General features: G+C 26.2%; 2 protein-coding genes and 1 long non-coding RNA gene across 4 annotated transcripts; 2 read left to right on the forward strand and 1 right to left on the reverse strand.

Moving 5' to 3' along the window:
- Window positions 1–435: 435 nt before the first annotated feature.
- LOC126551217 (uncharacterized) lies at window positions 436–10,226 on the reverse strand. 2 transcript variants are annotated; one of them, XR_007605084.1, is made up of 3 exons: window positions 10,096–10,226; window positions 9,639–10,030; window positions 436–793 (listed from the first exon to the last, which is right to left on the reverse strand). It is a non-coding gene; the product is annotated as an uncharacterized LOC126551217 (long non-coding RNA). The 2 variants fall into 2 exon arrangements; XR_007605082.1 differs by lacking the exon at window positions 436–793 and adding an exon at window positions 8,441–8,653.
- On the forward strand, window positions 6,292–10,193 carry LOC114131398 (crossover junction endonuclease MUS81). The gene is made up of 8 exons (XM_050204051.1): window positions 6,292–7,224; window positions 8,243–8,376; window positions 8,535–8,655; window positions 8,899–8,999; window positions 9,081–9,282; window positions 9,347–9,553; window positions 9,625–9,738; window positions 9,811–10,193. Exons 1-8 carry the CDS (start codon window positions 7,099–7,101, stop codon window positions 10,051–10,053), a joined length of 1,248 nt encoding a protein of 415 aa, XP_050060008.1. The 5' UTR covers window positions 6,292–7,098; the 3' UTR covers window positions 10,054–10,193.
- Window positions 10,227–10,469: 243 nt separating the features above from the next.
- LOC114131403 (uncharacterized) lies at window positions 10,470–23,582 on the forward strand. The gene is made up of 9 exons (XM_050204046.1): window positions 10,470–10,744; window positions 10,934–11,023; window positions 13,275–13,599; window positions 17,686–17,864; window positions 18,499–18,622; window positions 19,597–19,712; window positions 19,787–19,960; window positions 20,582–21,166; window positions 23,053–23,582. Exons 1-9 carry the CDS (start codon window positions 10,604–10,606, stop codon window positions 23,314–23,316), a joined length of 1,998 nt encoding a protein of 665 aa, XP_050060003.1. The 5' UTR covers window positions 10,470–10,603; the 3' UTR covers window positions 23,317–23,582.
- The last annotated feature ends 1,764 nt before the right edge of the window (window positions 23,583–25,346 follow it).

Here is a 25,346-nt window from a genome sequence, read left to right on the forward strand (position 1 = left end):
AATTTTAAGTATTTTCAACTTTGATAGGTATTATGTACCTAGGTACTTAATATTCGACACATATTTCAATCTTTGAGAGCACCACACCCATATCTTTTATTCATTCCACCCTGCAGGTTATGACAAATTTACATTCAGCAGTTCGTGTTAATTTTAATATTATAATGAATTGATCTATTATATTTATATCAAATGTATAGATAACACAAATATTTATATGATGTTTTGTAGTGGTTTATTTGATAGGTAGGTATTTTACTTTTGAAGCTAGTTTTGACGATATTATTATTATACAATTTGAAAATAGGTTATAGACTATAGTATATCCAATTATCCAAGTATTAAAATTGACGTATCTTAAATTCTTAACGTGAATATTACTGAATGCATTACATTACATGTAAATGGTAAATTTGGAAAAATATGTGCTTGTAAAACAAGAAAAGTTGAGCTGACAATAAATACGATTGTGATGTTCTCTTAAATTCAGCTCTCCTCTGATTGAGTATAATATAACTTATTATAATATTATTATTGTACCAACTCAAAAATAAATAATTCTTATAATTTAAAAAGTTTAATATTAGTTGTAACCGTAATGTGATATAAAAAATATTATTTTAATACATATTAGTTTTGTTAATATTATTATAAATTATAATTAATACCTTGTGGTTCGTAGTTAGTAAGAATCTATTGTAATTTGTAGGTGTAGTTCTAATTATATATAATCGCAATTTCCGTATAGATATACCATCGGACATTGAGTTTTCCTCAGCGAGACTCAGTGTTTCTTCACATAAGGAAAATAAAATAAAATAAATTTATAAATATAGATCTATTCATCTATTATTCATTGATTAATGAAACTGTTTGTATATAATTATATATTATATTATAAACTATATAAATTATGCACTGATTATTGATTGATTGTTTACTTTAACATTTAACCCTAACGTAAACATATTATTATTTAATAATAAATTATAAATATTAGTATAAATATTTAATTAGAATATAATAATATAATATACATATATATATGTATGTCAAGTACCCATTAACATTAATATTCGAAAAGATCAAAGTATAATACTAAACCTCGGAAGAGCCTATTTAATGTAGGTACCTATGAATCATAATATTAATTTAGTTATGCAATATTTATAGATAGTTGGAAAACTTTTAAATGGGCGCTACATATATATTTCCACATAACTGTAAAATAACACTTCCTTAATTTTAATTTTATTCATATTCAATCATTATCGAACTTTTATGAGTTAGTGGGTCATTACCACGTATGTTTAATAATATAATCCTTTTAAGTTTTATTACCTATATAAGAGTTACCTATTTTACAAATATACAATATCTATACAATACAGGTACTTATATTATAAATTTTAGGTAAAAATTAAAAACTTGTGATGTTTTACATTATAAATTTTAATAGTTTTATAGCGAAAATAAATTTAAAATTAAATTTAAAATATTATAGAAAGTATCAACATTTAATTTGACTGAATGAACCCTGGACCATTACCAGCTTGTGAATCTGAATTAATAATTTACTTTTTATGTAATGTATTATGTAATCAGTAATTACTAATTACTATATATTAGAAAAAATTAACTTACAAAATATATGTAGAGTTATAATTATTTCTGGCTTAACAGCTTAACTAAATGTAATGTTGCTAAATAGTTTTCCCACTGACCCTACTGTCCCCACTCATGATTAATGAAAAAAAATTATTGTAAATAAGTTATATTTTTAAATAAAATTTTTAAAAAAAGCTGGGGAAATCTCTCTGCTGTATATTATAGGTGTAGAATGTATCTCATCATTGGGTAGGTCACTGTGATGGATATGCTAAATTTGTGATTTATAGTTAATAATTATGGAATACGATAAAAAAACGACTAAGTGGAAACAAATGATCACGCTATGGTGGTATAGCTATATTTTTTTTAATTTTTGTAAGGAAAAAAGAAAAAGTTAAGATAAATATTATATTTTAAAATCTATGGTATAAAAATTAAGAACTTAATATAACAAGTATATTATTATTAACTACAAAATAGATTGCCGATTTTAGTGATTTTGTTATATTTCTTTATAATTTGAAAAGCATCGTTAAGCGATGACCTAATGTCCTAATAACCTAACCTATTGAAAAGTGACTATAATATTATATTTTAATTTATTACTGTATACAAAATTACAAAACTTATGAAGAACATTGTATTGTTTTTTCAAACTTTCTTACTTATATCAAAAAATTATCAAGTCATTAGTCAAATAAATATACTATATAGATACTCAAAAAATCAAAAATTAAAAATCTATAAAAAGCTCAAGAAAAGCCAAAATATTTTTAAAATGTTATCATGAATATAAAATGCTATTTTAAATACTCGGTGAAAATACCAAGTCTCTGCAGTAATAGGTATTGATTTTAATAAAAATTAGTTTTGAGTAAATACTCCAACTTTTCGTTGGTAATGTGTTAGTTTCTCCTGATTATTTTATAAAGTGCCTACTGTAGTACTGTTGTAGGTAATGAAATTTCTAAATATAAAATATCTCTAATTTACTTCTAGAGTTCTAGAGATCTCCTTGGAAGTTGAAGGTCAAAACATCTTTTCTAGGAGTTAAATAAGGTATCTTTGGAGTTCTGACGCAATAATATGTACCTATATAAAAAAAACATTATTGTCCAGTTATATACCCAAAATTCATTCTTAAAGACTTGAATTCTTAACTTTCAGAATTTCAATTACGAGTTATGTAGATTAAGGATAATTGCTAAATTAAATATTGTCAGATTTTTAACATCTGTATTTATGTTTGATAATCAAATATGTCAAATTTTGATGTAATAATATTAAATGTATGATTGCATCATAAAACATCATTACTTGAAGATATTGAACATAATATAATAATATTAAGAAACATATAGAAAAATAAACATAAGTGTATTAAGAACATTTATAAAAGATGTTGACTTTCCAAAAATCAACTAGTGGCATACGAAATATTTTAATATTTTTTTTGAATATAAAATAATTGTTTTAAATAATATACAATTTAAAAAACTTGACAAGTGTTTACGGTTTAGAGTTCTTATGATTTCTTCGAGTAATTTGTAGGATTATGATTTACTCATGACTCATAAGTTCACTTTATCACTTTATCACATTGTGAGACTATTAAGTTTGAATATTCCAAATTTCCAAAATTATTGTAGGTATTAAGTATATAGGTATAATGTATATTATAACTCATTATTAATGTTATTATTACTTATTACTCATTACACATAACCAGTGCTTATTAATTAGTAGGTATGTATTATTTTATAATTTATAATACTTACGTTAAAACATTATAAATAAATAATATTCAATGACCTATATAGTGTTTACCCGTTACTGTATAGGTAGTTAACAAATAACAGCAATGCAGCCAATGCAGATGTAAACAATATAATATATTGCATGTGCACATAATAGGTACATAATAATATTATACAATATACTGGTCGAAACTCGAAACAATAATATAATATCTTATAAAAATAAATGTTCATCACTTCATAATGAATTGGACAATATTTATATAAAAGATTATTACAGTAATCTTTAATGTACAAAGTATTATATTTTTAATGTTAAAATATTATAATGTTATTTCTAATCGATTTGATTGCATTTATGAGTTTATGACATAGTGTTAGTAAATATTGTTGTGTTGAAAGTTACGTTAAACAAAAAATACTTCGGTATACAGGAAATTACCTATGAACCGCATAAAACTCCTCATGGTCTTGTATTCTATATTCATAAATCATAATTAATACAAAGAGAACTATTATATTATAGTAAAACTATATTACTAATAATACTTAGAAATTGTTGAAAACAACACATAGATGCGATGTATATATTTTATTTATTTATCTACAATATAAACCTACTTGTACTAATTATAAGATATACTAATTTGAATTTTTACAAAATATTGGAAATTTAAGATGTTAAAAATGGTTTTCTGTGATTGACGATTATTTACACATTTTTAATTGTATCTCTTAGTGACTCGTGAAAGATCTATCGTTAAAGAAGTAGGTACCTAATAGTATAATACAGAATTACTTTAAAGTAGGTATAGAATATAGATAGGTAACCACAATACTTCTACGAATCAAATAATATATTTAAAATAAATTATAAATTACAATTTTAATATTATCTACTCTCAGTATATAATATATATGTATACGTATGTCGTATATGTCGTATATGTACAGGTAATGTATATGGGTATTGGGTATATGCTTTATAAATAAAAAGTTGTTGAACAAGTAGCAAGTAATTGATGATGTATTAGTTATGAGTGTTATCCTTGTTTTATAATATTGGGATAGTCAAACATATGTAATAATATACAACCTGGTAAGTAGCTATAAAAAGACTATTTAAAATGCCAATTATTATTTTTAACTTTAAAATATCTTCAGAAGTTTGTGACCTACCTACTTTTTAATTAATAAAATAAAAATACTACGTACCTATTATGATGATGGTAATATATTTAGTAATTATTATAGTACCTACCTAAACAATAATTACATATTTATATAATTATATTATAATTAATACAGTATTTCAGATTTAGGTACTATAATTGCTATTATATAAATTATTACTTAAGGGTTAGCAAAGAAGATAAGTGCGTTAAATTATGCAACTGCACTACTGCAATTTAGCCGTTTATATACAACTAAAGTGAACTTATGATAAAAGTAAGACAGTATACCTATGAGTATAGTCGTATAGAATATACTTTAACACAGCAGTACCTACTACTACGCGGAATATAATATTTATTACATTTTTATTTAGCATTTAAATTTGAATGATTATATATATTTTATTAGATTTACTTTAAAATGATTATGGTTGTAATTCTGTTAAAACCCACGATTTCTATTAAATAATTTATCAACTTTTTAAATACTAGAAAAAATAGTACAGGATTTTCTGTAATAGTTATTTATATTTACTTATAGGTACTATATGCTATAGTGGAAATCAGATAAAAGATTTGTGAAAAGACACACACACACACGCAACGATTACATAATAATTTTATTTTTTCCGGTCATTGCGACTGCCTATTCAATAATTTAATTGATGAATGCGATTTATATTCATAATTATTAATTGAATGTAATTTAGTGAGTAATATACTATTTATGATGAATATTGAACAACGCATTGAAGATTTTGAAACAGTTATCTTCACTAAAATAAAGTCTAAAATCTAAATAATATATGATTTATTCTCGATTAGAAACTACTTACAAATTATCTTTGCCTTAAAAATACTGATTACTAATATATATACATATATATTTAAATTGTGATACATTTTTACTTGTATCTCTATATTTATTGCAGCTGTTATGTAAGTTGGTTTAAATTTTTTGGGTGAGTAGGTGAAGCCCTTTTACTTATTATAGTTAACTAATAATAGATATAGGTACCTATATGTATATAATAAAAAATTCTTGTATAGATGAATACAGAGTGGTTTACCAAGGATGTTTCACCTCTTTAAATACGTAAAGATTATATCCTTATATTTTATAAGAATTTCAAATATTTGGATTTTTACATCATTTAGGATTGTCCTGTGGGCTGTGACAAATGACAATTGACAATAGTGAATAGGTAGGTACAAACTTGTTTTTTTCTAATTATGTGAATAGGTTCATGGTATAAATAGATAATATCTTAAATCTATATTTTTTGAAAATATCTTTGCGTTAAGTAAAATTCATAGTAGGTAAACGTTAAAGTCTTGTCTTAAATTACAACAAAATAATGAACATTGATGTTTTTAAATTTCATTCAAATTTGAACTTCAAGTGTTCAAAATTTCAAATGTTACTACAAATTAATGATTTTATAAATTGTTTAAGTACCTACAACAATATACTAATAGTTTTATATAGTTACATTTTCGTGATTTTGATGAAATATTTGAATTTCAAATGCATACAAAACAAATTGTGCTTAAATATTTTTATAATTTTTATACAGTTATAAAAACAACCAAATAACCAATGTAAGGATTTTTATTAAATTTTCAAAAATTTTGATCCAACAAATAATTTTTTATCGTCATTTAGAGACATTTTTTTCTAATTTCAAATATCTATAAATAGTTTAGAAGCATCAACATTTTAAAAAATTGTACTATGGATAGAGAATGCATTTTAATTTGCGATTTTAATTATTTACATTCTAAGGTTCTAAGGTTAGTTTTTGAGTTAAAACAATTTTGTCGAAAACTGGTTAAACGTAAATATTTGTTTTTCTTACATTTTGATTTTTACTTTTTCCTGATTTCATTGAAGAGTACTGAGAATTTTCTACCCCTTAAGAATCTAGCTCTTAGTTTCTTACTAGTTACTACCCGCCTATTATTATACTGCTATATCAATTATATCATATTTATTATCAGAGACCATTCTCAAAGAAAATTTAAGCGATTGTATATTTCAAAAGGGTGACAACTGACAAACATATAATTAAATCGTTTTTTGGCGTGTTATTAAAAATAGGTAGTTCACATTGTTGTAAACTTGTAAAAGTGTAAAACCAATAGGTATAATATATTGTGATATATAGTATATTATACATTCATCGCTCTTCTAAGAATTAAAATATAAATAGTGAAATAAATTGTAGATAGAAAGCCCTATCGTTTCAGAATATTATGGAATCACGGTTGGTACACTGCTTTGTTGTTTTATTATCACTTATCAAGTTTGCTAGACGTCTTAAGACCGGCATAGATATACATTTTTCTAAATTAAATTTTTTGAATTTTTCGTTACTGAATTGCGTTACTTATTTTCCAATCATTTTTCTACATATTGTCGTTTTTGATAATTATGCAACCTTATTATTTCAATGAAATGAATAAGAATCTGATTGTTGTTTATTTGTTGTAATTAAATTATAGTTTAATTTTAGTAAAAAAGTCTTTCTATTCAGGAATGTTAATTATTTAAAATGTCACAGAGGGCTGCTAAGAGTAAGACTCGCAAAACACCAAATCCATTGTTTGAAAAATGGATTTCAGAATGGTTAAAAGAAGCTACTGAAAAAGGTTTGGAAGTACGTCATGGTTATCAACGTGTGAGTTGTATAGTTTATTTAATTTTAATCTACTGAAATAAATACATATATATTCTATATTATAATGATGTAATTATATATATATATCAATATATAGGTAGATTTTTTTCTTATTAATATATTATACTTGTATATAAAACTATAGGGGAGTGTATAATGTGTTAAACTATAACTATAAGTCTTTATTATTTTATAGTAATATTATACTACCTATTTATAAATTTTATATTACCTACCTATCTAGTTTTCACATAAAAAATAAACAAATAACCCTTAATACCCGTTGTCACCTCTTCAGATCCCTATTTAAATCTAAAATGAATATCAATACCAAATTACTAATCTTTAAGTCCTTATTCAGACCACCATGGTCCTACGGCATTTAATTATGGGGAGTCGCTTAGCCTTCCAACTACCAACCTATCCAAGCCTTCCAGTTAATATGCCTTCGTCTAGTTTCATCTGCACCTTACTACATTACCAACCACAACCTTCACAAAGATCTTAAAATCTAAAACCTTAACCAAATCTTCAACATTTATAGAATACACTAGATTTCACAATAAACTTCAATCACACACAAACCTACTAATCACTAAACTGACAACTTACACACTTCCAAATAACCCACCCCATAGACTAAAAGAAAATGCTGTAGAGATTTTCTTTAGTAAGTGAGTAAAATAAGTGCTGGTGTTACTATATCAGGTAATTTTCAAATTTAAAAATTTCAATGTTATTATTGTCATTTTATAAGATGTTACCACTGGTTAACCTCCTTAATCATAAGATTTGTGTTAACTGTTTTCTATGTCACTTATCAAATCTACTTATTGTAAAATAACTATAGATAGTAGATTTATTTCAATAAAATAAAAATAAGAAAATATATTACCTATCTATTTTAAGACTAAAAGAAATTTTATCAATATATTATTTACTATATTATTACACAATATATTGTACCTAAGTTCAATAGTTATTTTAACAATTTAAAATAATTTATATATTATTATAGGCATTGACTTCATTGCGAAAATGTCCATTGCCATTTAAAAGCGGAAAAGAATGTTTAATTCTAAAATTTTTTGGTCCAAAATTATGTGCCAAATTAGATAAGCAGCTCGAACAGCATAATCAGCTTGAACAGCATAATAAGATTGAAAAGCATAATCAGCTGAACAGCATAATCAGATTGAAAAGCATAATCAGCATATATCTACCATTTTAGGTAACTAAATAATTATCTTTTGTTATCTAATTATTGTGTTTACAAAACATGTTAATATTCACAGATTTATATGATACATTGCAGATGAAGGTATTACGGCTGACATTTCTAAAAATACACAAATTGTCAATGTTTTACAACCTTCAACAAGTAATCAAAACCAGAATTCAATTATTTCTTTGACTTCCAATGATTATCCTGTAAGTATAAAAAAAAGTATTTGGTAGACTATAGAAATTCACCACTAAAGTTAATACTAACTTTTTATAGCACTGTTAATTATAAAAATTATAAAATAATATAATATAGTACTATATTCAATCTTTTTTAAGGGTTTTATATTTTTCATTACATTTCAGATTGTATAAATTTTTACTTGATCACAAAATAATTTAAATTATTTGTTAATGCTATAATTGATTTTTTTTTTTTTTTTTTAATAGAAAAATAACCATACTGTGGTAGAAAAAGAGAAGATAGTTTTGTGGCCAAATGAATTTACTGTCATATTATTAATTGATACAGGCGAATCTAGTAGTTTACGGTTTGTGTATAAATTGCTTTAATAACAGTAGATATTTTCCAAAAAAGTATGTCTCATTTGTTGGTACTTTTTTTATTCTAGAAAAACCAATGTAGACAAAGTTATTTCAGAATTGTCAACTTTAAATGTGACTTTTGAAATGAGACGATTGAGTGTTGGAGATTTTGCTTGGATTTGTCGAGATAGAAGTGGAAGAGAACTTATGTTACCATATATACTAGAACGAAAACGATTAGATGATTTATCAGGTAGCATTCAAGACGGCCGTTTTCATGAGCAGAAGGTAAATGCATTTTTTATGAAACAATAATATTTTACATTAAGTTTGTAAATCTTAATTTTCATAGTTTAGATTAAAACAATGTGGACTTGAAAATAAAATCTATTTAGTTGAGAATGAAAAAAAGTATCATGGATTACCAATATCTCATTTACAACAAGCATTGGCTAACACTGAAGTCATAGATGGATTCACAATTGTGAGAACAGATAATAATTTGGAGTCTATGAAATATATTGCAAACTTCTCTAATATACTTACAAATATGTTTAAGGTATTAAATGTTTAATAATGTTTAAATCAATTTATTTTTAAGGTGTATAGACATTTTTTACTTATTTACAGGACAAAACGCTTACAACTCATATTGATGAAGTAGATTCTGGTTATGGAAACTCCTCAAACATTGTAAAACTTATATCTTTCAAAACCTTTTCTTCGGGTTCTGCAAAAAACAAAGTATGTTAATATAATACAAAATAATTTTAATTTTCTATAGTATGAATAGTATGATATTATTTAATTTTATAGAACATGACTGTACGAGATATGCTGATTCGGCAATTACTTCAGATCCGAGGTTTGTCTGTTCATAAAGCATTTGCAATTGTCGAGCAATATCCTAGTCCTAAATTACTTATAAATGCATTTAGAAAATCAGGTAATCCACTCTTATTGTCAAATATATCTTATGGTATACCAATCAAAACTGTTGGTCCGGCCATCAGCAAGACATTGTTTCAAATATACTCTGCAAATGATAATCGTGTATAAATTATGATATAATGTAAAGCTAAATAATAAAATGATGAATACTTGTTAGGTAAACTTTACTGTGAAAATAATTTTAGTAATAAAAATAAATGTGTTACGTTTATATTTAAAATATAGTCATTTTTGATGATGCTATTTAATTGGTGTTTTCTTGAGTTTCATTGAGATGTGTAAAGTTTTTTTTGTATATCCTTTGCCCCTCTCCTTGTCTCCCTCACATGGTATATTATTATATATGATATATAAAAATATATATATTAACACTGAGTGTTTGATATGGAATGTCGCCAAACAGTGTGAAATATCTTCCCACACCATAATAATAAATTCTATTTTTATGCCGTCCAGTTCACCACTGCCATTCGTTCTGTTTTTCTGCGTTTTTAACGAATTTTCTTTCCAGTTAGTCTAGCAAAATGTAATAATACAAATATACCTAGCTATTATTATTTTTTCTCGCACAATTAAATCTTAATTTATTATCATTATCGTACATCGGTGTCAATAAATTGTTTGTTGTCTATTTATATTGTACAATAGAACATTTTGAATGTCCGGCGGAAATACTCAGAGATTTCGTCCACCGTGGGTGAAAGATGGACCCAACTCTGTACCGAAGGCTACTGTGCCGTGGAGGACCAAAGATAAGACTGCCGCTTCCACTGTCACCAATGACCAATCACCGAACGCAGTATATAATTTTAAATTTAAATGCATATTTTTGCGATGCGTTTCGTTTGATTGCTGCACTTAAAAAAAATCGTGTCCGCTGCACTATCGTACATTGTGAACCGCTGTCAAACGATTTGCTCAGCCACAAATTTATTATTGTTTATTATTTTTAATAAATATTATTTTTTGTTACGTCTCATGTCGACAGGCCGCCTCCGACGAAGCGCAACATTTTAAATTAAGAAAAGTCGAACCGTCAGAAGGCAGAAAAGTTACCGAAATAAAAATCGTGCCTAAAGTAAGAAAACAATTTATTATAACATAGGTACCTATATATTAGGTATTATATAGTACAGTTTTGTACTTGCACTTACTCAAGTAGGTTGGTAATTGTCGAGTAATTATAGATGACTAATTTTAAATGGTTTTCGATTTTGATAAATTTTCGTCATTGGCACTGAATATAATATATTAATTATAGTGCGTTTTGGATAGACGATCTGATGCGTTAGGTACCATTCATAATATATGCATTAAAAATGCACTTAAAAAACAAAGTCATGAGAACGTTATTTATATTTAACTAAACGAGCATACTGCCCACGTGAAAAACACAGGTTATTATAGTTTTAAACACATAAAATTTATTCAATTAGAAATCGTATTAACTATATAGATATATACAGCTTATTCATACGAATGAAGAAGTGAAGAAATCAATTGACAATACAAATATAAAATACAGAGTTCAAATAGACATCGATAGAAATAGTTAAAATATTTAAAACAAAACATTAATGTATAAATGAATATTTTAGTACTAAATTTAGTTTTTAAAACGTAAAATGAGTTCATAGGTAAACTGTATAAATAATTTTTTTCTAAAATGAACTTTAGTTGGCGAAGTTACTAAAACAAAAATCAATTAAAATTGGAACGGAAAGCCATTCGTAGGTAACCTATTGCTGGTAGAGTAGAGCTGTCAGATATAGTATCATAAATTCATAATAAAAATAAAAAAAATATTTTACAACAAAACCGCAGCACTGTTAATAAAATTTATAATTCCTATCATGGTATTAGCATTAACTAAAAACTTATAAATTTTACAATTGTAAATCAAAATATTATTTATCACAACAATTGAAAAGGATAATATTTTGACACAGGTGGAGCTAAGCTTCCCTAAGTTTTTGATTACCCTCCCCCCCCCAAATGTATACGGTATACCGTATATTGTATCATTGCTCATAAGTAGTATATTTAAAGGGTATAACAACACTATTTTTTTTATTTTAAGTTTAATGATTTGATATTGTAGTCAAAGTAATGAAAAATCAAGAATTAGAAAAAATAATTATTCAACTAGATAATGAGATATAATAGCCACGTGACGTCATAGAGTCGATGAGTGAATAACTGCCTGGTTAGTTGTGTGGAAAAGTATCTTGATTTATTTTTTTGTTATAAAAGATTATTTCTAAGTAAATAGGAAGTTATTAATAATTATTTTCTTTAAGTAATATAAGGCTTAAGCCCCCCTCCTCAACTAAATTTATCAAGCTCCGCCTATGTATTTTGACTCTTGAGACGTTTGAAATATCGATTGTATACGAGTATATTATATTATTTGACTAAAAGCAAAAATTAATTATGATTTTAAATGGATATTTAATCGTTTATATTTTTATTAACAATATATTTTAGATGAATCGATATGCATAGCCTTAAAAATATTATTTTCTATATATTTTGTAGTAGATAATTTTATTATAATTTCATTATAAGATTATTTGAAAAATCAAAAAAAATCTGATAAATTGAATATTATTATCACCGTACTTCATGAAATGTCATTACAAACGTCATTGTTATAATAAAATGCTTACGAGGAACATGAGAACATAACTATGGCCATTATTGAGTGCAAATTATATTATAAATTATGACTGCAAAGGTGTCTAACCATCATACCTATTCTTGTTTGCGTTTTATAATCAGTCTGATACATTAATAGAAATAAAAATTTTCATCTTAATTTTTAGAAATGTGTCGAATTTTAAGTTTGTTAGCTGATATGAGGATTATTCATAGCTCTAACCTCCAAGTGATTTAGTATTTACACTTATAGCTGTCGTAAGTTGTGGGGGGGAGGCACCAAGGTGACAAGACGTACATTCTCATCAGATATATTTTTTTGAGATACCTATTTATCATAATAATCACGGTAGATAATAAGTATAATATAGGCTGTGATGAGTACAATTATTAGTTTTTATTTGATTTTTAACTATTGACTATTACGATTAGGATTAAAGCGACCAATATAATATATTGCATCAAATTTATAAATGGTGTGATATTGATAGGGATCAGATAGGTTAGTCAAAGACTGTGGACACATATTTTTTAAAATGTTTTAGTTATAGGATATATGCAAATTTTCTCTAATATGCGTCTATGAGCGAATAACAAAAATTAATCGTAATAATATAATTATAGATATTAATTTAATTAACAAGTACGGACTTCTGTTTTCATACATTCAGATCGATCACCAAGGACCGTTACAGGTCAACAGTAGAGTCGTTCCGATAGCCGTTGCACAAGTTCCGGAAAAGGTGAAAAAACCGATATCCGCGACTGCTACGATGGCATCGCCATCATCAAAACCACCGCCGACCAAAGTGGTCCAGGTTCCTGCTACTTCCGTATCGGCTCCAGCACCTCCTCCACCGCCTCCAAAGCCGCCTTCGGCACCGGTACCACCACCACCGCCACCAGCACCGGCAATGCCGTCCCGGGCACCAGGGCCACCACCGCCTCCGCCTCCGCCTCCACCGGCGAGTTCTAATGGCGGTTTACCGCCCATATGTAAGAAATATTCACTTTCACTATTATGCCAATGTTTAACGTTAGGATTTTTAATCTGTATGTAGAAGTGTAGTACAAATGTATACGGCTAGATAATTGGTACTATTAAAATAGAAACAAATATGTTGACTATAGATTTAAAGTATGTATAGTTCTACAGATAGGCTATTTTAGAATTTATAATAGTAATATCATAACGCTAAAAATTAGAAACTTAATAATACAAAAGAGGTAAATTATACTCAGTAGAGAGGAATACAAGGCGTGTGAGTTATCTACTAGCGATCGTCTCACGCATATTCGTTTTATTATCACTATATATAAGTATAAAAGACGAATAGATTGATAATACATTTTTTTTTAATATACCTCAAAGATGAATTGGGTAAGGGAATAAAAAGTTCTTATACAATAGAATGTTACAGGTAAAAATTACATTGGTTAATTGCTCCTACAAATTTTAAGTGACATAATCATGCACAAATACAAAAATATGATTTATGAATTCTTATACGGTTAAAAAGACTGTCTACTAAATAACCACAAAATTCTGTTGTTGAATATTCTATACCGCTTGAATCAGAATACGATAATGTGGATTAGGATTTAGATGAAGTAATCACGCACGCTCGCATTTCAATCACTATAGGTGTGATAACTATAGATTATAATGATATAGCTTCGATAAAGCAAACGTAATTTTTTTTAAATACATACAAAATATTTACAAAAATTACATTAAATATTTTTATGACGATAAGATAATTGATAAAATATAGAAAACTTTATTTTAATTTGATAAAAATGTCAGCTATACATTGGGTAATTACTATAATTTCTCTTAGAATCTAAGAGTTAGATAAAGTTACGTTAGTAAAACTGTTAGAAACATTTTTGTATCTGTACATGTTACATGTACGTTTGTCGTACATAGTAATTAATAATCATAAATGAAGTCAAGATTATTAAAAATGTATTTTTCTTATTCAGTAAAAAGGGTAAAACACTGTTAATTTTAATTGATTTTAGATTTTTAAAAACTCATAAAAATGAAAATACATTAATAAGGAGTGTTATAAATAAGTATGTAGTGTAAAAGTATACGTCATATATTATACAATGGGTCAATTTTTAAGGATGCATTGTTTTTCCAACATACCAAAATCGAGAAAAGAATATTTAACAAATATGTAATTAAGTTTAATAAAAGTTTTATAAAAGTAATAAGTTTTATAATATATAAATATTGCATACAATTTATGGTTTAACATTTTTAAAAAGGAGTATATTAGTATACATCCTGTTATTTTTTGTTTATTACTAAGTAAAGAAAAACAGATTGGTACATATTATATCAATAAAAAAAATGATACACTTAGTTGGAGATATATCAAAAAGAATTATCTTAGATTTTGAAATAGCAATGCATCAAACAGCTTTTGAAATTTTTCTGAAGAGGGATTTGGTTGTCATTTATATTTGAGCCACAATTATATTTAAGAAATTACGATGTAGTAAAATGGTTACTATAAATTTTTCAATCTAGGGAAAGCAGAAGAATGCTTTACAAACTATTTTGTGGTAAACAAAATTGAATATTCAGCAATAATAGAATTTTGTGATTAATTTAGTAGACAATTATGGGTCTATAATATATATAATACATACATTTTTTCATTAAACACGTTAGTGCAGTTATTTTGTGACAGAATACATATGATAAACGTAGGTAGGTATGTAAAAGTTTTAATTGGATTTGATTCATATTAACTTTGTCAACATTCACAAATTTTTAAAATTATTGAAATTCTTAAACTTTATTGAATTAGTACGTATCAAAGAAAGAACTTCTGTAAATGCCAAATAAACATAAATAAAACTTTATAAAAATACACCTCTAAAAAGACAATTTTGGATTATCCAGCAAACAAAGTTAATCAATGTTAATCAATATACGATTATATTAAATATTTAGGTTTCTGAAGTAAATAACAAAAAAGTGTAAAATTATATTTTTAAAACGTTTGTATCAATTTTACAATATATATTTTAAAACAAAATTGAATATGTTTTATTTTTATAATTATTTAATGATTTAACATTTATGAGTATAATACATTTTTAAATTATTAAAAATAAATATGAATTTTTATTTTTTTAAGACAATTATAAGAGTTTGAGTTATTAACACCCTAATATATATTATATAGAAACTTACATAGGTATTACGGTATCCTTTTCCGCTGTGTAGGAATTAAAGTACACGATATTTTGTTTTGTAGGAACTTAGTACTTATGTACTTACATATTGTATTATTTTTTTTAAAGTAAAAGAATTAACATATTATGTTGGTAGTTTTTACCTGACAGGTCAAATGTAGGAACTTGCATTGATTACATAATATATTTGTGAAAAGTGGGTTGGTGGGTTAGTATAAATTATAAAAACAAAGTATAAATATAAAATGTGATTTTGTCAATATAATTATTAATTATACTCATAGTGTTGTAAGTATAGTAATCTAGAATATATTTACCTATTTAAAATTGTATTATTTTGGTTTTTAACCTAATATTATTGATAATTATTTTTATTGATACTATCTATTATTATTGATTAAGTTAATACCTAAATTTCTTATTTTTGATTTGCATTGCTTAGTTCACACTAGGTTTCTATAAGTACCTAGCAGTGGCGTACGCAGAATTCGTTTATAGGGGGGGGGTTACCATTTATGTAAATGTATATGTATAAAATGTTATTAATGTAATATTCCAAAAAATAATTATACCTACACGCTTCACTTTGGGGGAAGAGGGATAAAACCCCTATTCCTTCACGGTCGGTACGTCACTGGTACCTAGTATGTTTGCCTTTAATGTAAATAATATACACTATAAACTATAGAAAAATATAAAATAAATTTAAATCAAAATGGTTAAGACAGCATAATTACAATATAAACATCATATTATTATACATTTTGAACAATTTTTAAATTAGCTGTCGCTTCAAAATACAGAATGTTAATTTTTTTCACTCCTTAGTCCTTATTATGAGATTATCCTTATGCATATTTAAAATGCATTTACAATTTACTTCTTAAATATTTTGATTATTTACTGGGTGTGAAAAAATAAATATGTACTTTAATTTTTATATAAAATAAAAATTTTGAAATTTCTTAGCAGTTTTAGAATTGTGAATGATATGACTATTCTATTGAAATAAGATCTAGGTCATTCATATAAAGGTTCCATAAAAAAAAAAGTCTCTAAATAATAGTTGGCTTTTATCCAAACAAGTCATAAAAGTTTAAATTATATGAATTAGTACGAAAGGAAGTATTTTTTAAAACTATATTATTAACTAAGTTCGCAAACGAAATATTTATTTATAGTATCTTTATATGTATACATATATATATATATATATATCAGAGTCATTAGTTTGAACTAAAATACAGAATATATTATAAAAACTTATAGTATTGAAATTAAAACTTAAAGGCTATTAGTTATTATAAAAATTAAAATTAACTTGTATGAGAGAATTGAACGAACTTTATTTTATAAGCTAGTAAAAATCATTTAGTAATAAATTAATATTTTTTTTCTTAAAAATTATCATTAGCTGTATACACCATGATCATATCATGAAAACAATATTTTCAAAAGCAAAATGGCAAAACATATCATAATATAAGTGATGTTTAAACTGAAGGTCAAAAATGTTAACATAGGTGCCTATATACTTGTAGGTACCTGTAAACGCGAGCGTATAACGTAATGTCGAACGATGACTATAATGTAACGTAAATATAGTGTTGGAAATGTTCCAATCAAAAAGTTTAATTAGAATTCAGTTAGTATATAAATCCGATAAGAACGATTAACTAATAAACCGTTGTTTGCTACTTATATATTATTATTATATTGTCACTTCGATTTCGAAGTGCGCGAGAGTGCATTTGATTTGATGACAGCTATTGTTGTGAGCGTGCCATATAAATATTATAAAAACGTATCTGTAGGTCAGTTTTTGGAATAATTGTGCATTAGTGGTTAAATAATTTTATTTGTTAGCTAAAAAACCACCGACGCCGGAAAAAATGAAGAAGTTGGAATCGTTACGGAGTCGACCAAGAAGACGTCCAGATTGGTCGGACATGATGAAAGAAGTAGAAAGTGGCAAGAAGTTGAAACATGTCGAATGCAATGATCGTAGTGCTCCGATCATATCAAGTACCAAGTCCAAGGGCCAGGTAAGCGTTGAAATCAGAGGTGTTATTGTTTTTTTTTTAAATTTACCCTTTTCGATCTGTGTATAGGATGTATAAATAAGTAACAGTTTTCTCAAATCTCTTTAATTTACTCAATATACTGATATTACGAACTGTTTGGTTTGTTTCGAAAATTGAACTGAAAATCGAAAATATTTGTACTAACAAAATAAATAATTCGATTTTAATAACGTTTTAATTTTAATATAATATAATACAAACTAAAATATCATCATCATCAATAGTACATTTTATTATTCGGTTTTTTATTTAATATCTATACGTGTACCTAATCTATAAGCCACACTTTTACCCATTGTAATTAATTTGATTATTAAATGATACCTATATGTTTACTATGAAATTTGATTTGAACCTTTTGAATGCTTTTATAAAATTTGGTCGGATTCGACATACACAATTGAAGTTTCAGTTCAATTCGGTCTCAAAGTACATGCGGTTCGTAACATCACTATTATAAAATATAAATTAATATTGTCGAAATGTAGTATTGACAATATTATGTACAATACAAGTTTGTGATGGTATGTAGTCATGTAGACATGGTGAATAATGCCATTCGTGCACTAAAATTACATCACGTCTGTTTCAACAGTTTTTGTATGAATCCGAAACGAAAGCAGAAGAAACCGATCACCATCAACTGCTGAAAGACATTCAGCACGGCGTCAAGCTTCGCAAAGTAAAAACGAATGATAAGAGCAAACCGTACATAGAAGGTAAATTGTACATATAATAATATAATGCATGTGTATTGTGTACGACAGTAGAAGGCCGTACAAGAGGTTAATATGTGAAAATTATTATATATTATAGTAGCATAACTTATAGGTCTCATAGGGATGGCGAAGTATTGAGTTGCAGGAAACTTGTTGAATTTTACATGTCGATATTGAAAAACACAACTGCCCCGATTTTGATTAAAAAATCTGAAATCTAATTATAAAAATACAGAAATAATTTCTAAAAAAAAAAAATAAAATACAATATCTACTATTGAGTATTGGCCAATTAAAATTTTAGTGAGATAAAAAAGGTAATAATTATATTGGAATTGATTTTTTTTATACATACGTAAACATATAAAAACTAATAAATAATTTATTTTTGCGATACCCAAGATATATGTGTTTATTTTTGAATTTTGATATCATAGCTGTAGCAATTAAAGTGACAGATACTTATTAGGTAAATAGTCTTAATATTTTAGGTTGAATAATATATTATAATTTTGATAAAACTGTTCAAATAAAATTTATTATTTAATTTCAATAATTAATAATTTATTATTTTCAATAAGAATTAAATAGATTTGCAGTAAAACGAATAATATATTACAAATGTAAATATATGTTTATTATTTATATATAATGTATTTTATCCATATAACGGTTTCCTTACAAGATAGACATTTTTGTGCAACGGAAAATCATAATAGTCTCGTATAACCTATTTAGCTATAATCTTCCTTTTTCGAAAACTCTTTTATAATGAAAAAAATCAGATGGAGAATTTTTCTGTTTGTATATATAAGCATAAAATAACTTAAACTAAATACTAACTAATAAAAAAGCAAAATAATTTTCAAATAATTAATCCTACTGTTGCTACATTAAACGTATTTTATAAAATGTGTTTAACCATAAGTAAAATTTAGAGAGTAGTGACTTATTATACATGTATTTTGTATTAGGTCTCAGGAAGTTTAGGAGACAGGAAACGATTGATGAAAAAATTCAAAAGTCTGTGTCCATGGCTGACGTCGTGGCTGCTGCTGCAGAGCCTGACGAACTCGATGACATAGATAAAGTTTGCTCATTTAATATTTATTCTAAGGTTCTTGTCATTTAATTTATTACACATCACAATGATTATTGTTGTAGGTTCGAGACGATTTACAGTCGGCCAAACAAATGCTTGCTTTGGAATTGCGAAGCAAAGAGGCATTAGAACGGGAAAACAAACGACTTTTGGCCAGAGTAGCAAATCTACAAGAAGAACTCAAAGATAAGTCAACCGGTACCTCGGGACCGATGAGATCAGACACGGATCAACAGGTGCATAATAATCAATATAATAATTAATTATATGATCCGTTTAACGTAAGAAAATCATCATGCCAAAAACTATTAACGTTAATAAATATATTTTTTTTTACATAATTTTGAATCATTTTAAAATAAAAATCTTTAAAAAAAAATATTAATTTTATTATTCTATTTAAAAAAAATGTAATGACAACATTAATTTTTTATTCGCCATTCCTAATCAGGATTATTTTAGATATACTTCCAAAGATACTTACATTAATCTACTTATCTAAATTTTAAAAATTTATAAATAATAAACTACTTGTCAAAAATTTCAATTTTGTAGATCAAAATATTTCAAATAATATTATGCTTCAGAATATAAAATTCAAAATGTATGTTGTCATTTAAAAAAGTAAAAAACTTAAAGAATTATGACAATAAAAAATAGTAAAAAATATAATTTTTTCTTAAAAACTGTTGTTTTGTAATGATTCAAAATTATTTTTAAAAAAAACCGTAATTATTTTCTAAAATAATGTGTGTTTTTGTTAAATTTATTATTCTGTATATTTCTGCAATATATGTAACAACTCAAAAAAAAACTTTGTTATATATTAAAATATATTATGTCTTGTTTTTGTATAGCTCATCAATAAATTAAAAGCAGAGGCAGTAGAAGCCGATCACATCGTCAAAGACATGGAACAGAAGTATCATGTGACAGCCGAAGAATTGGACAGCACTAGACGGAAACTCGAAAGTGCCTGGCTCAGAAATCAAAAACTAGAGTTGGAACTGAAAGCCGCGTTGTCCAGCCGAGTGGTCGCCCAACAGCCTGTCCCCCGACAAATGTCTATGAAGAAATTGTCTGTAATGCCGTCTGTTGAACACCTGTCCGAAGAAGAGGAAGAAGACGAGGACGAAGATGACGATGACAGTTCAGATGATGGTTCTAGCGATGCATCGCAAGAGATCGACGAGGCTAGGAGGACGGCCAGAGAGCTGAAACTGTTGGAAGTGAAACTGAAAGCCGTCCGTGATAAGCAGAATTCCGCACTCAAGGAACGCCGGATGTATAAACAGGAGTTGGCTAAGAAGCAAAAAGAGCTCAAGTCCGAGAAGAAAAAGTACAAAATATTGCAAAAAGAAGTGGACAAGATGGCAAAACTCATGAGGGATACTGACGACGAGGAAGAAGATGAAGAATTAGAGGAAGAGGAAGAGGAAGAAGTGAGTGCATTGAAAGTGCTATACTATATACAAATAACTATAATCTGGGGAGACCGCGTATTATGAATAGAGATGGGTCGTCATTATTAAATGATAATTACGTGTTAAAATCAATGAAAGATAATTTAATTATAGGTATACGTATACGTAGTTTATGGTAATTTTGAAGTGTTTGTATTTGTAAAAATTTTAAAGAAGTATATATAATGTATGCACAGTGTCAGACTATGAAAAAAATTCAGTCCGGGAATATTATCTGGTCAGCCGCAAATTTGTTTCGTCCTAGGTATATAAATATATTTAGTTATATTTTTAGAATTTAAATGCAAGCTTATTTTGAAATTTTAAAGAACATGATGATCTCAATTTAGTAGTTTATTATTACTACTAAATAAAATCGTACATATTTTGCTCTTAAAAAATAGGGTATAATGCTAAATATTAAAAGAATCTAAAATGTTTTTTATCTAAGAAATCACTTGTATTTTTAACAAAGTTAAATATAAATCTTACTCAATATATATAATATATATATATTTATTTTTGTAGAAAAAAATCCAGAAATTTCTTTAATTATTAATTATAATAAATAACAGCTTGCTGTTCATTATGAGCCGTGAAAAACTGGGAAAAGTACAAATATCTTGTTATGCATAGTATGTTACTGCATATGTATAATTTATATATTTTTATTATACTAATTTATTCAATACTAAACTTAAAATTATCATATATTACAATATATTAATAGCATTAAAAGGTCAATAGAAAATTATAAGAAATTCTGCGATAACTGATAATGAAAATTAATATAATAACAATAGTTGAACTACTTAATTATTCCAATTGGTTCAAAAAAATTAATTTGTTTATACAATTATACATTATAATTTGCAAGGCCAGGTTACTTTATTCAATTTTAAGCATTTTTCTTTGTTTTTAAATTTATTGTTGACAATAACGTTGACAAATAAAAATGTCAATATAAATATAACACAAGACTTTTGATTTTTATGTTTAAACACAAAACAAAATTTTAAATAATAAAATAATGTAAATAAGAATAAAAACACGCTCTTCTAGTTATTTAAAATGGTTTATTAAAAATATTATTATTATTGTTTAATAATATATATTTTTTCAAGTATATTAATTTAAATTTTTCAATCATATTTGAATAGGTAGGTAAAAATGCGGACGCATTCATATTAAAAAAACAAAATGTTTAGGTATCTAATACTTACAATTCGCAGCTTTGCCAAATTATTAAACTTTAATTTCACTTGTTGATTGTAATAGTCTATATTTTATAAAGTAGTCCACCAGGTATGAGGTACTTGATTTTATGCGACAGGTGATAATTTATTTCAGATTGTGGCTAAAATGTAAAATGTCATATTTTTTAATTTAAAAAAGAAAAACTTTATTCTTATCGCATTAAGTTAATAACTCTTGATTTACTTAACAATGGTAGACAAATACATTTCAAAATACTTAAATATGATTGATTATTTAAACTTCACAAAATAGAACTTCTGTAAATGAGTTTTCTTTTAAGTTTTTAATTATAGAAACCAACATGACTCGTAATAAGTCTTTATCGTTCAGATAAAAAAAAAGTTATTATTTCACAAGGGTTGAGAGTTTAATTAGGTATTGTTATTATTTTCTATATTATTACGTGTATAGTATAGTCTTTATGTTATGTTGGAGTAAGTGATGTTATTTAACAACAGTATTTTGAACTAATATATATTTTTTTAGTTTTAACTGGTATCAACTATCATTATAGTATTATGAAAATCTTAATTTGTTTCCATGTATTTTGTAACAATTATAATTATGATAAAAAACAATTATGTTTACGGTACGTGATATGTTTTTAGGAAAGCGAATCGTCTGAAAGCGAAGAAAGCGACGACGAACCGCAGAGCGAGGGTGAAGCCCCCGCGTCGGCCACGCCCGAACAGAAGAAGGACAACCTATGCCGCCGGTCCAAGTACTACGAGGGGCGGTTGACGTCGCTGAAAAAAGGAAACTACTTGCTCAAGGCCAACGTGGAACGACTCCAGGATGACGTTAACAAACAAAAAGAGATGTCGCTGGTGTTGCAAGAAGACTTGAATTCGGTGTTGGCCGAACTCGGATGAAAAAAAATAACACTGCGTTTACCACTGCGGTCGGCACGCGCGTATAATAATTATTATTATTGGCATCGATTTTGCGTCGTTAATAGTATTATAATACTAAAACAAATATAATTTAACTATCGCAAAAACGACACGTTATCTATTGTCATTATTCTATTATAGCATATAATATTTATGTTAACGTGGGTTTACCCCCATTTTATTATAATATAACATAATTATTATGATATTTTAACGAAATAAATATTATGACTTATGTGAACTTATAGCTGCGGTGCATCATTGATTTCGCGTGTACTTTCCGTGAACAGAATTTTTTTTTACTACTTACTATATACAATAAGCGGTAGACTTAAAGCAGTGTCACAACCATGTGTAGTAATACACTAATACAATGATAATCCAAAAATTATCTACATAAGATCATAGATAATTAATTGTAGTTTTATTTAGATAAGAAAATAGAAAGTTAAGTATATTATATTTTTATATTTATAAATACTATTATTCATCGGTATTTACAGAGAATGAACTATATAATATATGTTTACTTAAAAATTACTTATCTGAGCAATGTGTGAAATTTCAGTCATGCTCTTCTTTTTTCAATATGCTATTTAGTTACAAGTTATAATATATAAATCCAAAATTGTTGTGGCTGTAAAACTAGTTGATTTTCGATAATTTTAAAATGTACTCTGCTGTTTTAAGTTCATTAGAACATTTGTTTTAAGCAAGACTATAGGCTATTACATTATTACAAGTTATAAATTGTCGCAGGAACAACATAACAATTAAAAAAAAAATGTCAATGATGGGTGTAATTTTTGTTTTTCTAATTAATTAATGAATTCAAACAAAAACTATGTATAACAATACAATTGTCAGATAGGTAAATATTATATTTCAATTTCTTATTGAGGCGAGTATGTTCAGTGGTTCATAAAGATATAATAATATAAACTTTAGGTATATTATACCAGATACGAGAATATAGATAGACATTTTTTATATTTTATATCTCCATGCGTTGCTTCCTTGTAAATACACCAATTATAAGCAACTACGGCCATTTTTATCGACGTTTTTTTCTAATATTTCAAATCCAACATTGTACTCGTATAATTAAAAAAAAAAAACTGTTTCTGTAACTGTCAATTGAAAAGTCCGACATAGCTGAAATATGTACACAAGTAAGTTTTATAGTGTTGAGGGGATAAAATGTATTAGCAGAGGGACTGGGTATAATGTATGTGTAACGTCGAGCTAATTGCATTGTTTATTTATACGCATATAGGCACGCAAATGCATATTATTGTTTTTTAAAACTTCGTATTTTACATGACGTGTGGGGTGATCCATTTGACTGCACTATTTGTCTAAGTAAATTTTTAAACACTTTAAAATGTTTATTATACCTATCAATTTGTGTTTAAAAATTTCAATTTTTTTTTACTATATTTTTTATCATATCGGCTTATTACTTCTATATATGATGTAGTCATGTAGATATTATCTGAAATATCGAACTTAAAAATGCGCTAGGGTAAAAAGTTAGAAGTTAGATTATCGTTGATAGTTCGTAAAAATTAATCGATATAAAATATATTTCAAGCTGTGATATATAAAAATATATATTACATTAACATAATTATTGACGTAAGTTTGGCCTCCAAAAAGTTCCTGCAGAATTACTAAACTGGTCACTCTAAAAATACTAATTGGTACCTCCCGAAATAGAGTAGGTTACCTTATACCTAACCTAGCTATTGTTATAGTTGTACTGAATCAAATTCGTATATATTATACGTATAATATTAAATTATAGCTGTTATGTATAATAATAATGATAATAAAATAATATACCTATATTGTAATTCAATGGCTAAATTACAAATTACAATTTATGATAGTTAATATACTGTTTACCTATATATAGTGCCCATGTAGACACGCGGGTTATAACAATTAACGCATATTATATAATTCTATGAGTAAACGAGTATTTACCTAATAATCAGCTTTTTACA

Source organism: Aphis gossypii, chromosome 1 (genome assembly GCF_020184175.1).
Source record: "Aphis gossypii isolate Hap1 chromosome 1, ASM2018417v2, whole genome shotgun sequence".
In the NCBI taxonomy this organism is placed as follows: domain Eukaryota; kingdom Metazoa; phylum Arthropoda; class Insecta; order Hemiptera; family Aphididae; genus Aphis; species Aphis gossypii.